Below are 25156 nucleotides of genomic sequence, written 5' to 3'. Positions count from 1 at the left end.
ACTGTGGGTTTCTACTCAGAGGTAGGTGTAATTAGCACTTCAGATCCCGTATTAGTTTGGCACTAGTCACTGTCTGTCAGGACTATGTATCCACAGTCTATCTGAAATGTTAGTTGTATTTACTTAGTTCAAAGATTTTTAAATGAAAAAATAAGATATTTGTTATTGCTGCTATGTGAGAAAAATAGTAGATGTGTCACATTCAGTAACTAATGACTGCAGATGAGGCAAGTGGTATCTCAAAAGTTTATAAGGATAAATAAGTAGAAATAAAAAAAAAATTAAATTCTGCCATGTTTTAGTCATAACCATTATGTCTCTCATTCCATCTCTACTTACATAATTGAATGAAAAGCCACCTGTACAATGACTTTTCTACACATTGCAGGTATGCACTTCATACCAGAGAAGTTATGTGAAATATAAAATAAAAACAAGCTGCAATGTTGAATGACTTTTATTTTTAATGGATATTAAGCTTCCATCCAGGTTTAATGTAGATTGAACAAGTATACTGATTTCTTACTCATACAAATTTAAAACTAATTACTATATATTTATGTGTATGTATATCCAAGCACCTGTCTTAAATTCCCATACCTCAAAATTTTGTTTTTATAGCCAATATGAGAATAAGTAAAATGTTTTTACACTCTGACAACTTCTTTATGGAACAAAAGATGCAAAATAACTAACATATTTTCTCCTGGCAGGTATTGTAGAAGATGCTTATATTGTGCCTGTTGCAATAAGCTATGAGAAGATAGTGGATGGAAACTTTGTGTTAGAACAATTGGTATGTTTTTTAAACTTCATAAATAATTGAGGTGTGTTTTTAAAACCTTGAATAATTTTTTTTAATAATGTTTCTCTGGGAAAAGTTTGAAATGTGCCTCTATAAAGTGTATGACACTTCAAGTGACAAAAGTACCTCTGGACCTCGCTATAATAAGGTCTATGTGGTCAATATTGTGAGACTGTTTTAGCAAGGTCATATCAAAAGTGCCATGTCAGTATCCAGAATAATGCAGAACTGCAAATAAGCTCATTAAAATGCTCTTTTAATCACATAAAGCATTTGGAAATGCATCCTGAAAGGATAACTGTAAATGAAAAGTTGTGATCAGACACGGATTCTCGTTATAGCACATTCCAGCATATCATGATACATGGTATATCTGAAATGCACTAACCAGAAGTTGACATAAAACTGGACAGCTCATCATGTAATTAAAACATAATCTGTGTTGTGATTTATCTAAAATTCGTTTATAAATACTGAGTTAAAAGCTTATAGTTCCTTAAGTGGAGAAAGTATTAAAGTATAATCTGTGGTATCTGAGACATGTTTACCAGTGGAACTGGCCAACTGTTTAAATTTGCTAATTGGGCTTATTAATTTGATTTTATGCAATTAATCTATTATTTTCATATGAACTCACTGGAAGAAAAATATCTTCAATATCTGTGGTTATCAGAACACGGACAGTCTATAATATAGTCTTGTGTTGAATATCAAACAGATGTAATGGAAATATATCAATTACTTAGATAGTGGAAGTAATCAAAACCTTAATTTTGATGAACTGATTATTTACACAAGTCATGACACTAGTTAAGATGAACAACTTTGAATTAATTAAAGATATTGAAAAGTCATAATGGAAATATTTAAGTTACTGAGTGGTTAGAATGATCAAAAATATTAATTTGATTGTTTGTTGTTTTTTGTAACACTGGTTGATTATTTCTCGTATGGTACTTGCTTCACAAGATGCCTTGGGGGATTCTACTGTCATCCTTTTGTACCGATCTAGCCTCCTCCTTAATGTGGGATTCTATCTAGTCTTGTGAGAGAGACAAGTACTTTATAGGAAGTTATAATTTCCCTGTACTGAAAATGTATTGGATAAGTACTTACGTCTCTCACACTACCCACCCTTACTTTTGACTTCTCTGGTGCTCATACCTTCCACTAAATTTAGAAGTGAAGGTTCAGTAGAGGAATGTGGAGGGAGTCGTATCGTGCGAGTATGTCATTGCTACTTTTGGTTAAAAGATAAGATGATTTGCATGTGAGACATGTTGGAATATAGTAATTCCAATGGGGGGGAGTGCAAGGCTTATGGCATATGTAAAGAAAAACTCTATATAGAGGGCAACACTGAACAAGAATAGCTTCTCTTATGAGGGGAAGGAAAGTACCTATTGAAAATACATTTTCAGAATAGGAAGATTATAAATTTTTTGAAATTAATTGATATAATTGTAATTTTGATTAATAAATTATTTTCTGTAACACTGATCATTATTATTATAGGTCATCAGTTAATTGAGTTACTTTTCAGTTTTGTTTACCAGTAGCTGGTTTGAAAGTGTTTACTTTTTCAAGTGGCGAAATCATAATATGAGTTGTAATAACTGGTTTAAAGTATAAAATTAGTAAATTGAAACCAGAATTTAAACTATCCCTAAAATATTTTAGGGTAAGCCCAAGGTGATGGAAAATTTCAAGCATGCTGTCAGAGCAGTGTGGCGAGTTCTACATTCTAATTTCGGTTCTGTTCGTGTTGACTTTTGTCAGCCCTTCTCTCTAAGAGTGAGTATTCTGTATTTTATTGATTTATTTTTACATGACAATAGATGTTTTATTTTTTAAGTAGCTTGTACATAATATTTTTGACTATTACATTACTGCTGCCATACTTATTAAATTATTTTTGATGGCAAAACATGACTATAATAGTCACATTTTCATATGGTGAACATTAATATAGTTAAATATTATTTAACAGTTTTTTCCAAAAACTAATTGACCATTAAAAATACAATTAGCCTAATATTGTTGTCTTATGATAAATATAATCAAGTATGCAAATAGTTTGTAATTCATCTATTTTATATGATTCGTGTTGAGCAACAGAGAGATAAATCAAAAGTGATTTGGACATAAAAAATGTACAAGGTGTTAATGCAGAGTATTTACCCCCACCTGGTGGCCCAGTAGAAAGTCTGTGACTTGTAATGTTAAAAATTGGATTTCAGTACTCACATTTGCCCAGCACAAATAATCCATTGTGTAGCTTGTGTTTAACAAAAAGCAAGCACAGAGTAAGCTGTAGTTTAAGATATGTGTAGGCTTTGTTTTGATTAAAAGTGTTAACATTAACCCTTTTGCAACATACTTAGCATACAATACCCAAGTTCATTGCACGATTGCACACGTTAAGTATTTATTTTATAATTTTTAATGTAGTTTTCACAAAATTTGGTAGATGTTTAGAAAACAATGCAAGTCATTATTACATGAAAATTCAGTTTTTTTAATGGAGTATTTTTTCGAAATATTTGTTTGTATATATAATATCATCTGCTTCATTATTAGTCTGAGCATGAAGTTATTTTTATTTTATGGTTTTAAATAAACTATTCTTCATCCCAAACATAATATTTCTGTAATCTCTAAAACCTCCTAAATACATTTCAAACATTTGTTTTCAGTAAGACTTTATAATTTATCTGTTATTTTCTATACCCTAACTCCGTACAGGTTCTTTCAATTTTACTGACCTTGAAACCATCATTAAAACTTATGAAATGAATATAAGTTGTGTTTAATTTGTTCTAGAACGACTACAGATTCTAACATGAAAACACAAATCTTTATTTTAAAATTCTAAAAAGCTTAAATCTCATAACATTATACATCCTTACATTTTTATTATATTGACCTTTACCAGTACCTGGCAAACATTACAGAAATTGCAATGATGAGGCAAACATTCACTTATGTTACTGTATCCAAGAGTATAAAACTGATCCTTTACAAAATGACTTATATTGGCTGTATTTTAGTTTGCTAGTATTTTGTAAAACAGTCACATTTCAGCTTTAATACATTGTGTGTGTATACACCATTACTATTTAAAATAATTTTTCAATTTCAGTATTTTTCTTATAAACGTTTGTTTGCTTGCTTGAAGTGAAACACAAAGCTTCAATGGGCTATCTGTTTTCTGCCCACTATGGATATCAAAACAGAGTTTCTAGCATTGTGAGTTTGCAGTATTTAAAACATACAACAATGAATAAAGAATTATGGAAAATATTTATCTTTTCTAGTTACAAACTTTGAAGTTGTTTGCTGCTTGCCATAGGTTGCTAAGCCTATTCAAATTCTGCACATGGAAGATGTGAAATGAAATAAATTTTTAAAGGTTTTATGTATACATTTTGGAATAACATGAAACCATGAATTATATGGTCAATAACATAGTATTTCACTATAATTTATCGAGCATAGAAGGTGTGCATTATTTAGTCTTGAAACTATGAAATTTTGTACTCACTAAAGATTTACCTTATTGTTTGAACTCTATGAAAAAAGTGTCCCATGTAAATACTCTGCAAAGGCTCAGAGAAACACGTGGGAGACATTCTGAGCTTTCAATTCGTTATTCACATCTCGTATAAAAGTAAGTGTAAAAAAGGGAATTTATTTCAAAAATGGAAAGAAGTGAGCAGGGCCACTTTGTTTGATTCCATATATTTAGCGATATCTCAGCAAATAGAAGAGATAAAAGGTTTTTATTTTCGACTCTAGATTCTTAATATTGGTAACTTGAGTTCCTAATTTGTAAGAAACTATGGACTTTGTATTCAGAAATTAAGAACTTCCATTACTTTTTGTCCTTTTCCATTATTTATTTAATGAAATTTAAGATGTTGAATTTCCCACTACATTCATTTTTACATTTATTTAAAGTTATTCACAGTTATTTTTTATTTAAATTCTTAGATTATTAGCTTACAATTTTTTGTCTGATCTAGAATGTTAAGTATTACACTTTTGTTTTGTAAGCCTAACTAATGTGTAATTATTCAGTAGTAGCTCAAATGTGTTTGGAAATTTCTTAGAGATCCTTGAGTGAGATCATATTGTAAGTTATTATTAGTAATACAAATGATGGGACAGACCATTATAAATTTGAAAGTTTTAAAGAAAAAGGATTATTGTTTTAAAATAGCAAACTATCAAATGCATATTTTATACATCACTTAATATTGGGTGGATAGTTATTTAATTTGCATTTTCACAAGGATGATTAGTGATGTATGTTTAGATGTACCCAGCCTTTATCCTGGCTATTGTAAACTTAACCATTGAAGAAAACTTGTTAATGATTGTTGTTTCTTGTGTCTTCATTTGTTCTTTTAGCTTTCTTCTTCATAATAGAAAGAAAAAACATTAACTATGTTTCTTTTGTGCAGGAATTCCTGGATTCATCAAAACTATTAAACATGAGTAACCCTCCTCAATCTCTAATATCTGTGCCTCGTCCACTTCGTTCCACCCCAACAAGTGGTTCTCTGTATGGAACAGACATTGTAGTAGAAGATTCTCGCCATATTATAAAAGCTTTATCTGAACACATAGTATATGGAAAGTTCATGTTTTATCTAATTTTTTAAAAGTTTTATTTCTCATTTATCTAGATGAAAGTGTACATTGTCTTAATTGTGTTATTAATTTAGTTTCCATGTGTTTTCAAGTAGAAAATTTATCCAGTTTTCATCAGTAGTTAAGTTCTTTTTCTTAACAGAAAAATCTTTTGTTAATTAAATGTAAAATTTGTGTGTACATAGAGAATCTGAGAATTTTAAAATGTCACAAGTAATATTTAGGCATATAAACTATCACAAAATATTAACAACCAGCACTTTAAAAGTGCTGCCATGCCACAATAGTTTAATATTTTTCTCATGTTTGTAAGTCAAAACTTTTGCTGAGATACCCATTTATTTCCTCTACTATATGAGAGAGAGTTTATTCGAAACTTGTAAGCTAGTTACTTGAGTTAGTCAAATTGTCACATCACATAGTTTTACAGGTGAAATCTGTTTCTTTAGTAAATCTGATATAACACATTGTTAGAATTAATATATTTTGTGTTAGAATGAACTTTTTATTTATTTGTGATGATCAATTTTTTAACTGATTTTGTCTAAAGTGATTTTCTTTCTGTGGTTGGTGAAAACGAGTCTTAAAAATTTGTTTTCTTTGTATTTGTTTAGGTAATTTTAATTTTGTCCCATTAAAACTGTTATATGAAAAGATGAAAAAAATTACATGGTCAATGTTATGACCCACTAAACATTGTTTGGCCTAAAAATGGCACGACATTATTTTTTTTTTTATTTTACTTAACAGTAATTGTTTACAATGACTGTGTATTTCACATTTTATCATGCTTTGTGTTACTTTGCAACTTAATATTTTGTTGGTCAACATTCATTCTATAAAAGTAAGGAAAGGTATAATAAATAAATAGAATAATCTTTGTTTGCATTTTTAGATGCAGCTCATACCACAGCTTTGATGAGTACAAATGTAATGGCTTTCCTTTACCTAACAAAACATCGGAAGGTGAGATGCATTACCTTTGTTACAGTTTCAGTTTACAGCGTTGTAATTTTGTTTAACCCCTTTTAAACATAAAACTAAATCCAGTAACAGTTGAAGTGGAATTCATAAAACTAAAAAGTTTGTATTTACATTTCAAAATAGAAATATTTGTATTTTTGAGTTGCAGCAGTTTAATTTTTGATATTTTCTGGACAAACAGTCAGTTGAATAGGAATGTGTAGAAACATAGTTCAGTTTGTGTTATCATGTATCAACACACATTATGGTAAAGTTTAAATTAATCTGCTTTTGTATTAAGTTCTGGACTCATGATAACAAGAAACCCCCTTGAAGTGAATCTTATTCTAAAGATGCCTGGTACAGGTATTAAACTCTTGTACCCAAGATGTGGCCAGTAATGGTCATTTATAAACTTTCTTTGTTAACCTGAAGATGATCTAAGAAGGTTGAAACATTGCTCCTTAATTTATCTTAAGCAAAGTTTTGATATCCATACTGACCATCTTTAGAACAAATGCTAGACTAAATGTATCAATGTGATTAGTATAGTAACAGATGTGGGTTTATATGTGATGTCTTTATTGAGAGGTAATGTGACAAACTTAGCTGATATAAATTCGTAATAAAATGCATGTATGAGATCTACATTTTGACATTTTTGGTAATCTGTAGACAGTGTGATACCACACAAAATTAATAATATTTGGGAGAAGTATGTAAGAGCTATTTCTGACTCAAAATATTTGTAAACTTCATTATAAAGGTGCATATGGATTGAGGACTTGGATATTTGAAGATAGATATATATCTTATACTTTTTGGCATTGGAAAATGAAGGGGTATGGGTCAATTTGGGGCACCAGAACCCATGTATAAAGATATTTGTGATAAGCAAAGTGCAATGTCTTGTAGCAATTGAGATTCCATAAGGCCAATGACCAGTAGCAAAGGTCATCAACATATCTCAGGCAACAGTATGTGACATAATAAAGAAAAATCTTTATATGAAAACAGGGCCAACAGAATATGGTTTACCAAAATAAGACTTTCAATCATACTTCTCATTCAAGCCCCCCGCTAGTACAGCAGTATGTCTTCGGATTTACAACACAAAATCAGGGGTTCGATTCCCCTCAGTGGGCTCAGCAGATAGCAAGACGTGGATTTGCTATAAGAAAACACACTTCTCATTCAATTTTGCATACCTCAAACAGCTCAAAAATGAAAAAGACATTCATATCCTACTATATGAAGACATAATAAAGAAGTCACCTTTCATTTTATGTGTGATTAACTTGTTGAAAAAAACCCTGTGAAAACTGCCTTTTTAATAAACTGTATCATGGAACCCATGCAGATGGGAATGGTGTGCTTTGAGCATGACAGGCTTTTAAGTATAAAATATGTTGAAAGGCTATTGTAAAAATGACTAATGCCAAAGTGAGGCTGAAAAATAGGCTTAATATAATGTACTCATTAACCAGGAGAATTTACAAAATATTCTAGTCAAGTTAAGAAATTTAAAATGACTTTTTGTCTCTTCCTCCTTGTTGATAAAGTAATCACTTACAGGAAACAATCCAGTTATTCTGTGGTAGTGTTTTGCCTAAATTAATAATTTTTGTAAATTTAAAAAACTTTGGTTTTACTAAAAACAATACTATTTTTATGCTTGCTGCACACTTTGGATTTTTAGGTAAAACTAACATTAGAGCATATTCTATTAAATAGTACTTAATGTACAATAAACTGTCAAATTATATTGTTAAGATGGTTTATGTTATAATTACAGTTGTGCATTAATTACATACACACTGGTATGTAAATACTCTTGTCCTAAATTTGCAAGGGTGAAAGAGGCACTAGATTGACAGTTATCTGTGTTTTACATTTTCTCAGGGTGCAACATTCCAACATTTGTATCAGAGCTTAGCTTGGTTACGAACTGAAATTATTAATCGGAAGAGAGATGTTGGCTTCACTGGGGACTATTATCAAGTCATCAGCCATGCTTCTAGTCTTCTGACCAAGGATCTCGTTTCCACAGAAACAATTGAGATGGCTTGGTCATCAGAAAATGAGAACAGCAGTGTCAAGATTGTTTTCTACAAACCTGTAATTCGACTTCCGCACGTTCTAGAACTTCAGTACTATGCTAATGCTGTCGTGTCTGTGTTTTTACTAGATAGTGTTGTTGGTATGTAAACTACCATTTTCTTTTCTTATTTGATTAGATGTTCAGATTGTTTCAGTAATGACTGAGTACATACTTTAGTACATGAACACTGATTGGAAGTTCAGATGGTTTTACTAAAGACTGGATCTTTAAAAACTTTATGGTTAACAGAAAATATAAAGGAGTTTTACACTTACATGTTTCTTACTCTCATGTAATATTTCCATGAAGTAAAATACAAAAAAATATGGTAATTTATTTAGCCAAATATTTATTTGCTTCAAATTTAATAGATGAATGGAACTAGAAAGTTATCTAAGTATGAAAATAATAAATATTTTTTAAGGATCTAAGTAAAGGAACACAAGTTTAGTAAGTGTTTAGTCCAAATTGTAATGAACTGATAAGCACTGATCATTTCAAATGCTGAATTGTTATTTTTTATCTTGCAGGTTTTTAAATTTTTTTGCTTTTTGTGGTAATTTGTTTTTAGAATTATTTGATGTTTCTAAAACTGTATTCTATTTGTCAGCAAATGCCTTGTTTGCCATCTTGGATAAAAATCTTGATTCCTGGCTTGGCCATGACGACAAGTTGTTTCTATCTAGGCAGCAACTTGTGAACAAAGCTTTAATGTTCTGTGATGTTTTACAGTATGAGTTCATATTTACTCCAGTAAGTTCCTGGTGTCTTTTGTTTGTTTCTTTTAATTTAGATTGTGAAATATGTGACAATGTAAATTTTGTATATTAACGTGTATATTAACTTTCAAGAAGCATGACTTATTTTTGAATGTCAAACTCTTAAAATGTCCATTAAAGTCACCTTTAGTGATACTGACTTTTTAGGATCAAGACTGGTGTTTGAGTTATGAAGTTTCCTAACAAACTTGTGAATGTGATAATTCCATTTGTAATTTAATTCTTAAATCCAGAAATCATTTTTATAAATTGAATGTTTTGAAAAGTTTACACAGTATGTTACCATAGCTGATCTACCATTTTCCAGTAAGTAATTTTGGAGTTAGAATATTGTTTCTGTTGTAATGTTTTTTAAAGTAAGTAACATTATCAGAATAAGAAATGATGCAGGAGAAATACATAGAGTAACGAGCTGTGCATTGCATACATTTCATAAACATTACAATGTGAATAAAAAAAACGAAAAACTATTATATTTACGAAGCAGTATAGCTTGTGTTGAACATAAAATTTAAGAAATATATAGTAGTAAGTAATATTCAACAAAAAATTGAAAGTATAACGTTTTATTTTGGTCTTTTATTTACTTCCATCAGGTAAACATCTTAAATGTTTATAATGTAAAGCATTTAATGGTGTTCATCTGTTTGGTTTTTGTAGCCTTGTGGTAGCCTCGTCACTGCAATAAGTGAGACTGTTGACCAGCTAGTGACCAGTAAACTACTGTGTCAGACATATGTAAGTAATTTGTATAAATTGTAAAGTTCCTGATTTTCTTAACTTTTTCCCAGCATTACTTCATTTGATTGTAATATCTGTTTGTTATAGAAACACATCACCACCACGACCTTTCTACTATTCCATTTGACAACATAGATCCAATTTTTATGTGAATTCTGTTTGCATATTTTTTTATTCATTATTTTTTTTGATGAGTTGGAGAGGGCATGGATCTTAAGAGAAAAATAATTACTTGTTCCAATGAATTATTCAGCAAATGGTGAAAATAAAATATTTTAACAAACATACAGCAAAAGCTGGTAAAGTTCGTAGTTCATTCATATTTGTTCTATTCTGCTAATGGTACTGACAGGTTTAGAACCTTATCTTCATATACATACATTTTCTATTTAAGAATTTTTGTTTTTAATATGTTATCTTGTTGGTCTCTGCAGAAGGTGTGTGTAGACGCACATTCTTTCTGGATGGTTTTTTTTTTATAATTCTTACTTTTGAACTTGTATTGAAAATCTTCATTTTATGATTTTGTTTTTTAAGTGATGAGCCAAATGAAGACAGCAGCCTTATAAAGAGAATTGCTTAAAACAGTTCTTTCAATGTAATTTCAGTTTTGGTGTTTAGTCAGAGATATTATGGTACACTTCTACAATACTTGTTTGTTATGAGAAGAGTATGGCACATATTTAATGCACTTGGCTGTAAGGAGAGTATTGTGTTAAATCTTTACTGTATGTGATTGTAAGAATATTATGGTATATGTTTGTATATTCTGTTGTTTGAACACATTTGACATATCCTATATATGTTTATTTCTGAATTTTAGAGTGGGACTGTGAAAGATAGTATGGAGCGATCCTGGATGAATCGAGATGCTTCTTGTGTGGTATGGAGTGATAGTTCAGAGAGTGATGATGATCAAGTTGTAGTACAGGACCAGCATTTGCAGGTAGGTATAAATTATCCAGCAAATCTTAAATTGTTGTGTTTATTAGTTTGTACATGGCACACTTTTATTACTTGTACATGACATACTTATTGCAATATTCATATGTAACTTAAGTTTCTCTAACAATGGCTGAATAGCAGTAATCAGTGTGTTTTCCTAATTTTGGGTATTTGTATATCTGTAACAAGACGTCAAACTACCTTTTATTACCTTTAGTAAATGCTACTTACTTTGCAAATTATTTATAAAAGTGCCATAAACATCATAAAAATAAACAAGGTGAAGTAGCTTTTCATCTGTCACATTTTCAAAAAGGTTTAGAAAATTTAAATCTGTACTTGTAATAATAATTATTTTTGCAAATATGAAAAACAAACTGAAACTATTTTTATTTACTAGTTTAAATTTTGGGAACCCATTAACCAATCATGACAGACCTCAGATTAAAAGCCATGTCGTTGCATTTGTTGACTTGCATTCAAAAGTTTATTGAACTATTTTTATGAATTTGTGTAAATAAGTTTGGTATTAGATTGTAAATTATAATACGTATTTTGATACTATATGTTAGTTAATTTCTTGATTTAAAAGGAAATAGAAGAACGCACCTGAATATCAATTTTTGTAAGTCACATGGTATGTTGAATGCAGCACTGGTTCAAGTTAGATTATTGTGATGTCAAAATACTACGTCTGCTGTTTCATACAAATTAGGAATTTAGGTTATTCATACTGACAAGCTTGAAACTAAAATAAAAACCGTATCTTTTTATTTTGCTGGGGATGACTTGTGTATTTAATCAATCAATCATAGTGGCCACATTCATCTCTTTCCATTTTTGGAAACGGTCTCTTATATTTACTTACTGTAATGTATGGCATGTGAATAACCAATCAATAGCTTAGAATGTCTGGCTAGAGGTTTTCTCAGCCATTTAAATGTGTTAGAATGCCTCTTTGTTCTTTCACACCAAGATTTCAAGGAGGTAGGTTATCTTTATTCTGCTTGAAATTTATATGTTTAATACCTTAACAATATTTCATTTTGTATTTTCTACGTGAGAAATTTTAAAACACTTAGCAACTAACACTGAGCAGCAGCTCAGTACAAATGTCATATTATAGGAGATAATTGTGTTTGTTTTATTTCTTTGTAGACTGTTCTATATTTTAAGAAAAATAGGTTTAACTTGTTTCTAAATAATAATAATCTATTTACATGTATAATAATTCAAATGTGACTGTGTAGTACAAAATGCTAATCCACTAAAACACAGCGAAGACAGGGTCATTTGTAAAAGACTAAAGGTCAGTTTTATGTTATTGGATATGGTAGCATGAAGTGCACACATGCCACATTAATGCAAGTTATGTAACATTAGTCAGCCACAACTGGAAGGTTAATATAATAAGAGTAATAATAATAAATTTATTTTCTACTCTTTTATTGTTGTTACAAGGTCGGTCAGATTGGCAGACCTCACACAGAAAGTAAGAGACAAAATATAAATTATTGAAGACAAAGGTTTGAAATGTATTTAGAGATTACATTAATAATATTTGGGATTCTTTCAGACAAAGAATAGTTTTTAATCATAACATGGAATTATTTTGCATACAGACTAGTAATAAAATAACTCTTATTTCTACAAGTAAATCTTTAGCAAAATTATTCCATTAAAAAAAAATCTGATTTTTTATGAAGATGCACTTACTTCATCAAAAGTTAGAGTATAAGTAACTACTGTCTATACAAACTTGTAATTTATACTGAGCCTATCATTACAAAGTTAAGCCTGTTGCAATAGGTGCGTATAATTCACCTAAACTAATAATTACCATGATTACATGTGTGCATATTATGACTTTAAAGGTACTTATTGTATCTTCATGTAATTTTACAAGCTTTCAGTAAATGTTAAGTTTTTTTGCAGACAAAAAATCAGAATTTTTTTATTAAGTATTTTGACTAAAACATTGACCATGATTATATGAGAATGTTGTCTGCTATGAGTGCAAAGTGATTTGCATGTTAAGATTAAAAATACTTTTTCATCTGAAGATTTTCAGACTTGTTTTGCATAATTTCCAAGACATAAATAAATATTAAATATTTTATTTTTCAGAAAAACAAAATTTTACTTCTGTTTTCTATACTACAACTAGTAACTGACCTTGTTGTTATTATTTTTCTTTATTTTACATAATGTAACCCAATAAGTTTCTAATTTTTACCTTATAATTACTTTATAATAAAACATAAATAATACACATGGAAAACAAAAAAATATACTACTTATCTGGGTCTTCTGGTTTGTATTTTTTGCTGTAAACTGTGGATGAAACTCTAGCCTACTTTTTATTCTAATGGTATTACCACAAAAATATTTTTATTTAATTAAATACTGAAACAGAAAACAGAATAATAAAATGTAAATATTTTTTCTGGCATTCTAACTATGCAATAAAATCTGTTAAAAATTTCAGCTAAGCTTCTTGATGTGTTTTCCATGGGAATATAGCTTGAACTGTAAGGGAAATAGACAATTCTCTATTGTTGTTTCATAGATAGAAACTTTGGCTTTCTGTTAGTTATAAATAGTATTGTATGAAATGTTGGAAATAAGAACTGTTGGCAGTTTCTGAAGGAGAGGATGTTGCAGTCAGGGCTGTTTTCCTAGTTTGATTCTGTAACCAAACAATATTGAAAGCTATAAAAATTAAACTTTGCCTGATTAAGAACAATACTGAGTAATTTATGTTAAATGTTTAGATGGGTGGTAAATAAATCAGAGAAGAATAAAGACCTAGAAAACAAATGTCAAAATTTTCATATTAGGGAAGATTGGGTTTTTTTTTGTAATATTTCCTTTATAAAGTTAAGAACTTAAACTTTATATAATGTTAAAAGTTGGTTTATTAGATGTGTATTAAAGTTAATGCCAAGTTTGTTTGTATAACTTGATAATAAAATAGTTTTTTTTTAGGTTTTTTTTTTTTTCTAGGATTTCACCTGTGTGTCTGTATTAAGGGCTTTCAGTTTAGTGAGTTTTTTGATGAGAGTGCTAATAATTTCAGTCTGATATTTATGAGTATAGGAGAACATGAGATTACCCTATATAATAAACAATTTTGTTTCAGATCTTGCCGATAGTTTGATCCTGTGTTGTTTATAACCCATAGGATAAACAAACATAGTTTTATAGTACAATTTAAAGCCATTATAGATTTATTTCAGTTTTGTTTTTTTTATTATGCTTACAAGGTCAGTTAAATTAAACTAAGATAGACTAAACAACAGATAACATGTAAACTTACTTATGAGGTTTTGGATATTAAACAAATAGAACTTAAGACTTTTTTTAAAATGAAGGATAGTATTTTTAATAGTAATGTAGAAATCACTTAGCCCTAAGACTAGTATATGGAAATAATATATATGTATTCATTATCAAAATCTAATTTTTCTATACTAAACATCTGCCAACTTTTATGAAGATACATAAACTGTATTGGAAGTTATACTATGGAAACTATAATGAATACAAAATAGTTATGAGGTTGGTCAATTTGACCCAGCTTTGTAGGGAGAGAGTTAAAAGGTAATCTACTGATGGCATATTCTGTTTTATGCTTGCTTAGTACAAATACAGTTTCAACACTTAGATTTTTGTTCTTTTATGTCACATGAAAGCTCCATTAACCTGAATTACCTATGGGATTTTGAAATCATTGTTATTTTTTTGTCTTCTAGGTTATGTTGAATGAAGAAAGTCTGAATATACTTCAGTTTTATCGATGCATACTGAGTCCGTATGTTGAGTCTTACTGGCTAGCAGCATCATCACTGTTGAAACTAGTTCAAGTAGTAAAAGAAGGTATGGTAATGCTTGTAGTGAGTTAGTGATATAAATAATGCACCTTATATAAACTTTGAATAAAAAATTGAGAAGATGGATTGTTTCAGCACTGTATCTGTAATTAATAAAGCTTTCCATAGATTTTAGCCACAGAAAGGAAATGCTGTAAAAACTTGTATAGCAATGTATTCAAAATTATTAGCTTTTAAGCTACAAAATCACTTCAGAGGTCTAGAAAAAAACTTGAATTATTTTCTGCTATATCTTACCTCCCCTCACAAATAGCTTTCTCAAGTTATACTGCCCTCAGTTGATGTGACTTTTTGCTCAACACCAGTCTTGATACCCCTATGTATCTTTACATACTAACATGCAAATGATTATGCAGTATCCATCTGCCAAAAGGAGTGGGAAATTATCTCTACTGTAACTAGCACCCTCTAATCTTGCAGCTGTTAACCACTTTTTGATTGGCTGTATTATTAAACAGATGGGTTTTTGTTCATGTTTTGATTCCTAAATCTTCATGTGTTTGGATGGTACTTTCTTCCTGTGAACTGAACAGTAATTTTTCAATGCTGCCAGATTTTGGACTTGAAATGCAAACACAAAGAATGGTCCCTATTCATACTATCTGCTGGATATTGATTTCTAGTGGATCTGGGGTTGGTTGTAACCATATTAGACACACAAATTCCTGCATGTGTAAGACTGGGTATTCTTCTATTGCAGATTAGATGAAATATTCCCAGTGCCACCAGCTCTCTCCACCTTCCTACCATCTGATGGATGTTGGTCCTCAGTGGATCTGGTGTTGGTTGTGTGGGAGATGAGTGCATGCAAAGATGGATGTTTGGTATGGAAGTTCCTATTCCCTGCCAGTACCCATTTTTGAGGTGAGAGGTAGAAGACCCTCTTCCTACTGCAGACCTGTTGAATAATTCCAAATGCTTTTGGGTATTGTTTGAGGTTGTTGTTCCCTCATCCCTCTACACCAGAGGTTCCATTACTTGTGTAATGTTTTATGGGTCCTTCAGTGTTTTTGCCCTTTTTTTGCAATAAATTACTAAAGGGTGAAGAGTATTCAGAAGTTTGTAATCTCTCATGCGTGTGTTGTTTTTTATTTTCTCACATTCCGTCATTTTCCTTTTGACACTTGCTAAAGGGAATTGTTCATCTTCTCTCTGGTTCAGTGAGGGATTCTAGCTTTCTGTGAAAAGGGTAAGATACAATATAAAAAGTTAACATTTTCCTAAACTAAAAATGTATTTCTGAAAGATATTTACCTCCTTTCACATTTACTGCTTATCCTCCCCACTTCTGGTATGATTGTGTGATCTGACCCAATCTCAAAGAAGTTAACAGCTACAAGATTAGAGAAGGCACTATTTACTATAGGGAAAGTATTGCACTTCTGTTGGTGGAGGGTCGCTGAATTATCTTTTGCATGTTAGTATGTAGAGATGTGTGAGTGTATTAATACTACTGGCAAGCAAAAATTTAGCCAACAGAGGGCAGTACAAGTTGAGAAAGCTTTTTTTGATAGGAGGTAAGTATCTATCAGAAATACCTTTTCAGTGTTGGAAAATATTTACTTTGGGTTTTTCAGCTGAAATTAAATTTTTCAACATTAACTGGTGAGCTATATATTGTTTTTTAATCATTACATTATTTTCGTTTCACTTCATAGAAAGTGTCTTCCTCCAAGAAATTCACAAAACAGCAAAAGAAAGGTTACACAAAGGACTAATATCATATGGTATGTTCCTCTAAATTCAGTATTTGTACAAAAATTCAAAATTTTAAGTTTATTGAATCACATGTATGCTATTACAAAACATCTTGTTGATGCATGTCATTAAAAAAACAACAAATAAACCTTCAGTGATGTCGAGAAACCCACTTGTTTAGAAATTTATATGCAAAAACGGCTCGTTTGGGTTGAGAAAATATTTTACATAGAAGAGCGAACAACGTTTCGACCTTCTTTGGTCGAGAGATTAGAGAAGGCACTATTTACTATAGGGAAAGTATTGCACTTTCCTTTTATTATGACGATTCAACAAATCGTCATTGAACCTGACGATGACCAAAGAAGGTCGAAACGTTGTTTGCTCTTCTATGTAAAATATTTTCTCAACCCAAATGAGCCGTTTTTGCATATAAATAAACCTCGTTGTTTACAGCTTTATTAAAAGAAACTGATCTTGCCTGGTAAAACATTTTATTACATTACAACAGATATGCCATTATATGTATAACATGCCATTTCTTTAACTATTATATATTTTTTGTACATATTTCATGTGCTCCATGATGTATTAAGTTATCACTTACTAATAAATAGTTATTACTATTGCTGCCTTGTATGTTTTTTGGTAGCATACAATATTTTAACATCTTTCTGTGAGATGTAGTTTGTTAAATATGTTGAGAAAGTACAGAAATTTGTTTTTCATTACCTACTAAAAAATTATTCTCTGTGCATAGTATTTTCAGACCTAGATGGAACTGTTATCTCCTTATGTCATATGAACAGTTCATCTTTTCTACTAGTTTTTTCTTTTAGCTCATTGATGTTTTATTAACAAGTCAGTTTATCTGTTCTGCTAGTAGTTTTTCTTCTAGATTATTGATGTCTTATTAACAGGTTAGTTTATCTGTTCTGCTAGTAGTTCTTTTAGCTTATTGATGTCTTATTAACAAGTCAGTTTATCTGTTCTGCTAGTAGTTCTTTTAGCTTATTGATGTCTTATTAACAAGTCAGTTTATCTGTTCTGCTAGTAGTTCTTTTAGCTTATTGATGTCTTATTAACAAGTCAGTTCATGTGTTCTGCTAGTAGTTCTTTTAGCTTATTGATGTCTTATTAACAAGTCAGTTTATCTGTTCTGCTAGTAGTTTTTCTTCTAGATTACTGTTCTGCTAGTAGTTCTTTTAGCTTATTGATGTCTTATTAACAAGTCAGTTTATCTGTTCTGCTAGTAGTTCTTTTAGCTTATTGATGTCTTATTAACAAGTCAGTTCATGTGTTCTGCTAGTAGTTCTTCTGTCCACCTTACAAATGTTTTGAATTATATTTATTTGTTTACATTCAGTGTTCAGTTCACACTCATATCCATGTTTCTTTTTAAATGGTTTTAATTTGTTTGCAGAAGAATCTTTTGCAGCTGAACAACTGAAGAATGCTGTTAAGTTGTTTCAGCACTGGAAGGTTTTAGAGTGTTATATCCAAGACTCAGTGAAACTGTATTATCTGAACTTGAACTATAATTCAGAAGAAGCTGTGAGTGAGATAATAAGAAAGATTGAAGAATTTAAAGTGTGACTTAAAAACTGAAGAGCCATGTTGAAAGGGGCATTGTACTCTGAGATGAAAGCCTAGTTGATGTGAATACTTTGTCTGAAACAAGAAAAAGTCCCTATTAATGTGTTTGGAAAAACAGAATGAACTGGAGCATTTTAGTGATGAGAGTGAAAAACATATGCCCTGACTAATGTATTTTGAAGGATTAAAACCTGTTTTAATGAACAACAAAGAAACAACCACAAATGTAGTTGAAAACTTACCACTTATTTCTCATTCGATTTCAGTAATAACTTATACTAAAGTGTATTTAGAAACTAGCTGTGTAACAGTTTGATTTTTTCATGTGTAACAACACCAAATTCACCATTAATGTGTGTGAGAAAGATATGTTCACACTACTGTTTATTATGTAATTAGCCAACACTAACTTATTGCCATGGACCATCTAAAGGCAGCTGAGAAATGAAAGGTAGTTTCAAAGCATTCCTGATAGTGTATTATTTATTAAATAAAACAACTCTCTCAAAAAGAAACTTTCAAGGAATAATTAATATTATTCACTTCATGTATTATTAAGAACACCTGTTTTGTTTTTTTGTAGTTCAGTTTCATATTTTTTTATTAAGAAAGTGGCAGTAATTGTTACTGTTGTTAAATTAAACTTAACCCACACTTTTAGTGTACTGGTTCAATATGCAGGTCCTGCTTCACTAGTTGCAACCAGGACTGTACTGATTTTAGATGCAGATTATACATCACCTGTTGCACTCAGAACTGTTTACTCATTTGAGTTGCAGGTCTTGCTTCATCTGTTGCACCAATAACTGTTTGATGGTTTCGGTTACAGGTCTTGCTTCATCTATTGCACCCAGAACTGTTTACTGGTTTGAGATACAAATCTTGCTTCACCTGTTGCACCAAGAACTATTTACTGGCTTAAGTTATAGCTCTTGCTTGATGTTGCACCAAGAACTGTGTACTGGCTCGAGATGCATGTCTTGCTTCACCTATTGCACCAAGAACCGTGTACTGGCTTGGGATGCATGTCTTGCTTCACTTATTGCACCAAGAACCGTGTACTGGCTTGGGATGCATGTCTTGCTTCACTTATTGCACCAAGAACCGTGTACTGGCTTGGGATGCATGTCTTGCTTCACTTATTGCACCAAGAACTGTGTACTGGCTTGGGATGCATGTCTTGCTTCACTTATTGCACCAAGAACCGTGTACTGGCTTGGGATGCATGTCTTGCTTCACCTGTTGCACTCAGAACCATGTACTGGCTTGAGATGCATGTCTTGATTCACCTGTTGCACTCAGAACTGTTTACTGGCTCGAGATGCATGTCTTGCTTCACCTGTTGTATCAATAATTATATGCAGGTCTAAGATGCAGGTAAAATTTCTTTACTGAGGTTTGAGAGATGTACATTTTAATCATATTTCTGTTTGTTGTTGTTTATTTATGTTGTGATAAATATGTTACAAAAGTAGGAATATTCTATAGATTTGATTGGTTGTTCAAACTGTGATAGTTATCTTTGTTTTGTTTTCTAAATGGAGAGATTTATTAATTGAGGTAGCTGTTGTTATCTAGAGGCAGTAGGTACTTGAATTCCACTCAAACTTGTTTGAAATTTCTAATAATATTAATTTCTTATTCCTCATGGTGTCGTTCAGTTTGTTGTTCAACGAAATTAAGCCTTACATTGATCAGTTTTTGATCATATAATAACTGATTTTATTGTAAATTAATCTCACTACCAGGTTTAAAAATAGTATACTAAGAAATCTTGTACTGCTTGGGAAGAGTTATAAACTTCTAAGTTTGTTTCTTGAATAAAATGACTGTAGTTCATGTAGCTTATTTGTTTAACTTCTTGGATGTTAACCCAGAAAAGGACAGTAATAAATATTTTTTTGACAGTTTTTGGAACCATGCTTATTGCTAGTTATTGATTACTTTAGAAAACAAAACTGTGATTAAGTGAGATAAAAGTTGCAGTCATTACCTAATCATGTAATAGTTCACAAGCTGTTCCAGTTTTTATTCAGTAAACATTAGATTTAATATTATATGATACAGGTAACAGCTTTATTCAGCCTGATCTGCTAGTTAGAAAAAAGATCAAAATGCTTTTGTTTTTAAATTCAATTATTGTGCATTACAAAGTTTCAGGATAACATTTTTTTAAAGCTAAAAATGAGTTGTTTTTAGAGGTGAGAAAAATATATTTAAACACAGTTGTGTTAAAAGCATATGAAAATCATATCCCCAAATTTATTGGAATGGTTTGTTGTTTTTTGTTTTGTTTTTATCGGGCCTGGGATTGTTTTTTTTTTTATTATTATTTTTTTCAACTCTTTCTGGTTGGCAGGAATTTTAAATGGTTCGATTTACCTTTCATTTTGGAGAAATAAATTCAATAACAGTAGTTGTTTGTTCGCTATTAGGAGATCAGACATGTTAGTTTACAGATTTGTAATACTAAATTAAGGGTTCAGTTCTCATTATTGGATAGAGCAAAGATATCTTAATGTGTAGCTTTGCACTGAACAAGCAGTATTATAGCCTCAGCTGAAGTTAAAAACCTAAGTTGGGGAAATGCTTATTAGGCAAATGCAAGTTGATGGTGTTGTTATTTTCATTATAATGAAAACTCCAAATATATTTCTGTAGTGTTTTGCATAGATATTTTAAATTTATTTTTATTGGTGAATCTGTTTGAGGAGTTAAAAGAAAAGTGTAAATTGAAAACGTGATAATATTACACTAAAACTTATCAGCACTTGCCATAGATGATGTCAAATATCGTGGCCGTCAGTCTGCTAACTTTGTAGAGTTTGCCACATAAATTCCTTTAAATGCCATTTCTAATGAAATGGCAAGTTATTTATGATGCAATATTACTCAAAGCCAAGAGTGCACCAGAATCTTTGAAAAACTTGTTTCCATTTGTGGAGCAGTCTTGGTGAATTACCAACATATTCCACTTGCTCTTATCTGAGTATTGTTGACTTACCTTTGGATTGATTCTTTTGATGTAACTTTTTATTAATATAAACAACTCCCAATTGTTGTTTTTTATAAACAGATTATGTGTCAAGGGTCTGTCTAAAGCTCAAAGATTTGACTGGGGGTAATTTACATGCAGTTTGGGAGTCGCCGACTTCAAGTGTTATTTTTCGTATTCTGATTATAAAGTACAAAATAAATTTCAACTGGAAAATAGAGGTTTACTTGTTTCTCAGATCTTTGTTTTCAGATCTACTCTTTAAAATTAACAGTTCTTGGAATCAGTTATTAAATTAATTTTGTTTCATTAATTTCAAGATAAGAATTGGAGATGGTTAATTGTAAACAACAAATCGACCTGTTTTATATTATATAAGCATGTTTTTACCTTTATGGAGAAGACAATTAAGATCTTAAAACCAAACATGTACAGGCTTTAACTTCAAGAGGAGTTTACTTGATCAAAACCAGGAGTGAGAATAGGAATTGCAGTTTGTCTTTATTTTTAAAAACGATAAAATCTACAGATTTAGATCAATGAAATATTCTTTAGTATGAATAGTAAAGGAGGGGTAATTGCAGTTTCTTCCAACTAAAGTCTTTAAGCCAAAGAAACTGACACTGTTTTGAAAACATCGTAACTTATAACACTGGGGAACACTCATTTTGTTGCATTTAAAAAAAGACCTTTCTATAGTGAATTTGAGTGTGTTGATTTCAAATCTGAAGTCGGTTTTTGTCTGCAAGCTACAGATTTTATGCAATTTGACATTTTTATTTATTTTTTAATTTTTCGTTATTATAGGAAATTATAGGAATAGCTTATCAATTTGTTTGTGTATTTTATTCAGGTAAGAATTTGCGTTTGTAACTTTTGCGTTTGTACACTTCATCTGGACAATCTCGTTTAATGCTCCAGCAGTAGTCAGCCATCATACTTTTGTCCCAGCGCCCTTGGTAGCGTTCTTCCATGACCTTTAGGTCTTGGTGGAATCGTTCTCCTTTTTCGTCACTCACAGCCCCCAGGTTGTCAGGGAACTTATCAAGGTGGCTGTTCAAAAAATGAAGCTTGATGCTCATGTTGCACCCGAGATCACGAAAAGCGAGGAGCATTCTGTTCACAAGTTCACTGTAGTTCTCCACCTTATTGTTTCCAAGGAAGTTCTGAACGACTGCCACAAAGGATAACCATGCTGCCTTTTCTGAAGCGGTCATCTTAGCAACAAACTGATCATCACGAGTTAGGGTTCGAATCTGTGGGCCATCAAACACGCCTGCTTTGATCTTCTCAAATGATAACCCTGGTAAAGCTGTGATGATGTGTTGGAAACATTCACCTTCGGTTTCCAGTGCCTTGACAAATTGCTTCATCAAACCTAATTTGATGTGAAGAGGAGGAAAGATGATCTTATCTCTGCTGGGGGTCTTGTATGATATTTGGCATGCCTGCTTCAAGGGTGTCACGAATAGGCCAGTCCTTCTGGACCCAATGTCTGTCTCTTGCTCGGCTGTCCCACATACAGAGGAAACATGGAAACTTGGTGAAACCTTTCTGTTGTCCAAGAAGAAAGTTGACCATCTTTAAGTCTACACAAATGATCCAATTGTGCTCATGATATTTTAATAAGTCCATGACCATTCTCATATCATCATAGTCTTCCCAAAATGCACTGAGTGACCGACAGGTACTGCTCCATAAACATTCCCATTATGTAAAGGACACACTTTAGACTGCGTTTTGAACTGTCTAAAAGAGTCTCCATTCAGCAGGACTATAGTAAGGTACACCCAGTTCTTTGAGAAGCCCTTGGATGTCATGGCAGTAAACAAACTGTCTGTCTTCTGAAAAGAAGGTCACTAAAAGCTGGTCACGCTTTCTGAAATATGATACTTTAACAGAGTGATCAACAAGATTTCTGCCTTGTAATCTTGATGCCAAAAGCTCTGCTGCTTTCTTTGAAAGACCTAAATCCCGCACTAAATCATTCAGTTCAGCCTGGGGAAGAGGCTTGGGGACGGGGAAAGGTTCAGTGTCTGAAGAACAGTTCTCCGATTGTGTACACTTTTCTGACAATTCACTGTCACAACTGTCTTGTTCGCTTGTATCATGTCCAATGTCTTTATCGTCCAATGAAGGCAAGCCTTTGAAAACTGGAACAGGAACTTCTTCAGAGTGCGGAGCAGGCCGAATAGCTGAGAGAATGTTCGGATACGTAATATTATGTCGGTTTTTTTTTTCCCAACACCCGTTGTGTTTACCATGCAGAAATAACAGTCAGTTACATGGTTGGTGGGTTCGCGCCAAATCATTGGAACACCAAAAGGCAGACCATTGCGTTTTCCTTTCGTCCAGTCTCGAAGCATTTCCTCACAATTGTGGCACACAACATGAGGAGCCCATTGCTTGTCTTGATCACCAAGATGAACTTCAAAATATGCCTTGTAGGCACGCTTGACGAACGTGGATATGTTACGTCTCTGACGATTGAGTGTGTAGCATCCACATATGTAGCAGAAGGCATCAGGCTTGTTTCTGCAATGATATCTATTTTTGGAAGCCATGTTTGATCTCAAACAAAAGAAGAATGATCAAAATATTAGAAGCTATCTATATATATGGACGTGAAAATGCTTATACATGGTTTACGCAAGTTCACATTTGAACAATTTCATTAACCTAAAATTGCATACAAACTAGAGCTTGTAGAGAAAAACTAATTTCAGATTTGAAATCAGCGCCTAAAACTCCTTCAGAATCAGTTAAAATATCCAATGCAACTCAAAGTTACTGAAAAAGTGTTCCTCAGTGTAATGGGTTTGTATATTGAAACCGTGAGTGTACTGTAATTATTAAATACAATTGTACTTGTGTGTATATTAAGAGAGAGAAGTTCATTATACGTAATCTTATTAAACGTCATAAAGTGTGACTAAACTGATGTCCGTCCAGTGTTTAGGAAAGAATCATAGGAGTGCTTGTATACAAAATTTTGTTTGTTTGCTAGCTTTTGTCTGAAGAAAATATGAATTATAACCCTGATACTCTACTGTTTTTAAATGACTCCTGAAAATACTAGTGAAATATTTGTACCCAACATGTGCTGTCAGTATTCAACTATCTAGCTTGGTTAATTAATGTAGAAGTAAGAGAAACGTTTGGAAAGTTAATAGTTAGGTAATTAAAACCTCTACAAAGCAAGCACCGTGTAAATTGATTCTCAATATACATTAATTATTTTTCACTAGTTTTTCATGTTTTTTTATCCTCTCATCAGAAACACTTCATCTGTGTTTTATCTCCTATTAAACAGATTTTTGTCTATCATCACAAACATTCGATCTGTGTATTTTTCTCCCATATTAAAATATTCCACTTATAACATAGACAGTCGTTAAAGTTATAACACCAATCTCATTATGTGCTCTAATAAGCTTCTATTAAATAATGTTTTGTCCTAAACGTTTTATTTGGAACTTGAGACAAGTACAAACTCTGATATCAGTGACGTAAAGTAATTAAAAATTGAAGAAAATTTATAAGTTACTGTTTGGTTTGGTAAAATTAATTTTCTTAATGGTTAACTTCGAGTGAGAGCCACCTGAATAACTCGCATACAGAAACGTTAAGCCATCTATCTTGTAGGTAATTTAAGTGTTCTATAAGTTGTTTATTATTAAACCTTGAGTCAGAATGTTTGATATCGTTTCTAGTTCTCTAATAAGTACAGCTGAAAGTTAATCGGGCATGTTTCTTTTGTGGAACTTGAAATGACTTGTGTGTTTCTCAGACCTGATGAGCCACCCAGTGGCATGTCTATAGACTTGCAACCCTAGCATCCTGATTTCAATACCCTTGGTGGGCAGAGCACAGTAGCCCATTTCGTTTCTTTGTGCTTAACTTGAAACAAACACACCTGATGGGTGGCGTAATCTTCTTGGATTCAGTGTAAGATCAAGCTGTATACCTTCCAGTTATAACATG

General features: G+C 31.6%; 1 protein-coding gene across 15 annotated transcripts in view; it reads left to right on the top strand.

The window, feature by feature from the left end:
* Positions 1-18476, top strand: part of LOC143257481 (glycerol-3-phosphate acyltransferase 1, mitochondrial-like) — a 64906-nt gene extending 46430 nt beyond the window's left edge. For all 15 annotated transcript variants that reach the window (XM_076516219.1, XM_076516220.1, XM_076516214.1 and 12 more), the window contains 11 exons: positions 714-796; positions 2486-2599; positions 5272-5443; positions 6357-6427; positions 8327-8624; positions 9136-9278; positions 9965-10042; positions 10869-10991; positions 14746-14869; positions 16542-16610; positions 18005-18476. In XM_076516219.1, coding sequence (XP_076372334.1) covers positions 714-796; positions 2486-2599; positions 5272-5443; positions 6357-6427; positions 8327-8624; positions 9136-9278; positions 9965-10042; positions 10869-10991; positions 14746-14869; positions 16542-16610; positions 18005-18177 — 1448 coding nt within the window. In that variant the 3' untranslated portion in view covers positions 18178-18476. The remainder of the gene's footprint in view (positions 1-713; positions 797-2485; positions 2600-5271; positions 5444-6356; positions 6428-8326; positions 8625-9135; positions 9279-9964; positions 10043-10868; positions 10992-14745; positions 14870-16541; positions 16611-18004) is intronic.
* Positions 18477-25156: the final 6680 nt, after the last annotated feature.

Source organism: Tachypleus tridentatus, chromosome 7 (assembly GCF_004210375.1).
Source record: "Tachypleus tridentatus isolate NWPU-2018 chromosome 7, ASM421037v1, whole genome shotgun sequence".
Taxonomy (NCBI): Eukaryota; Metazoa; Arthropoda; class Merostomata; order Xiphosura; family Limulidae; genus Tachypleus; species Tachypleus tridentatus.
Note: the sequence above shows the minus strand (reverse complement) of the source record. Positions and strands in the feature narration are given on the sequence as shown.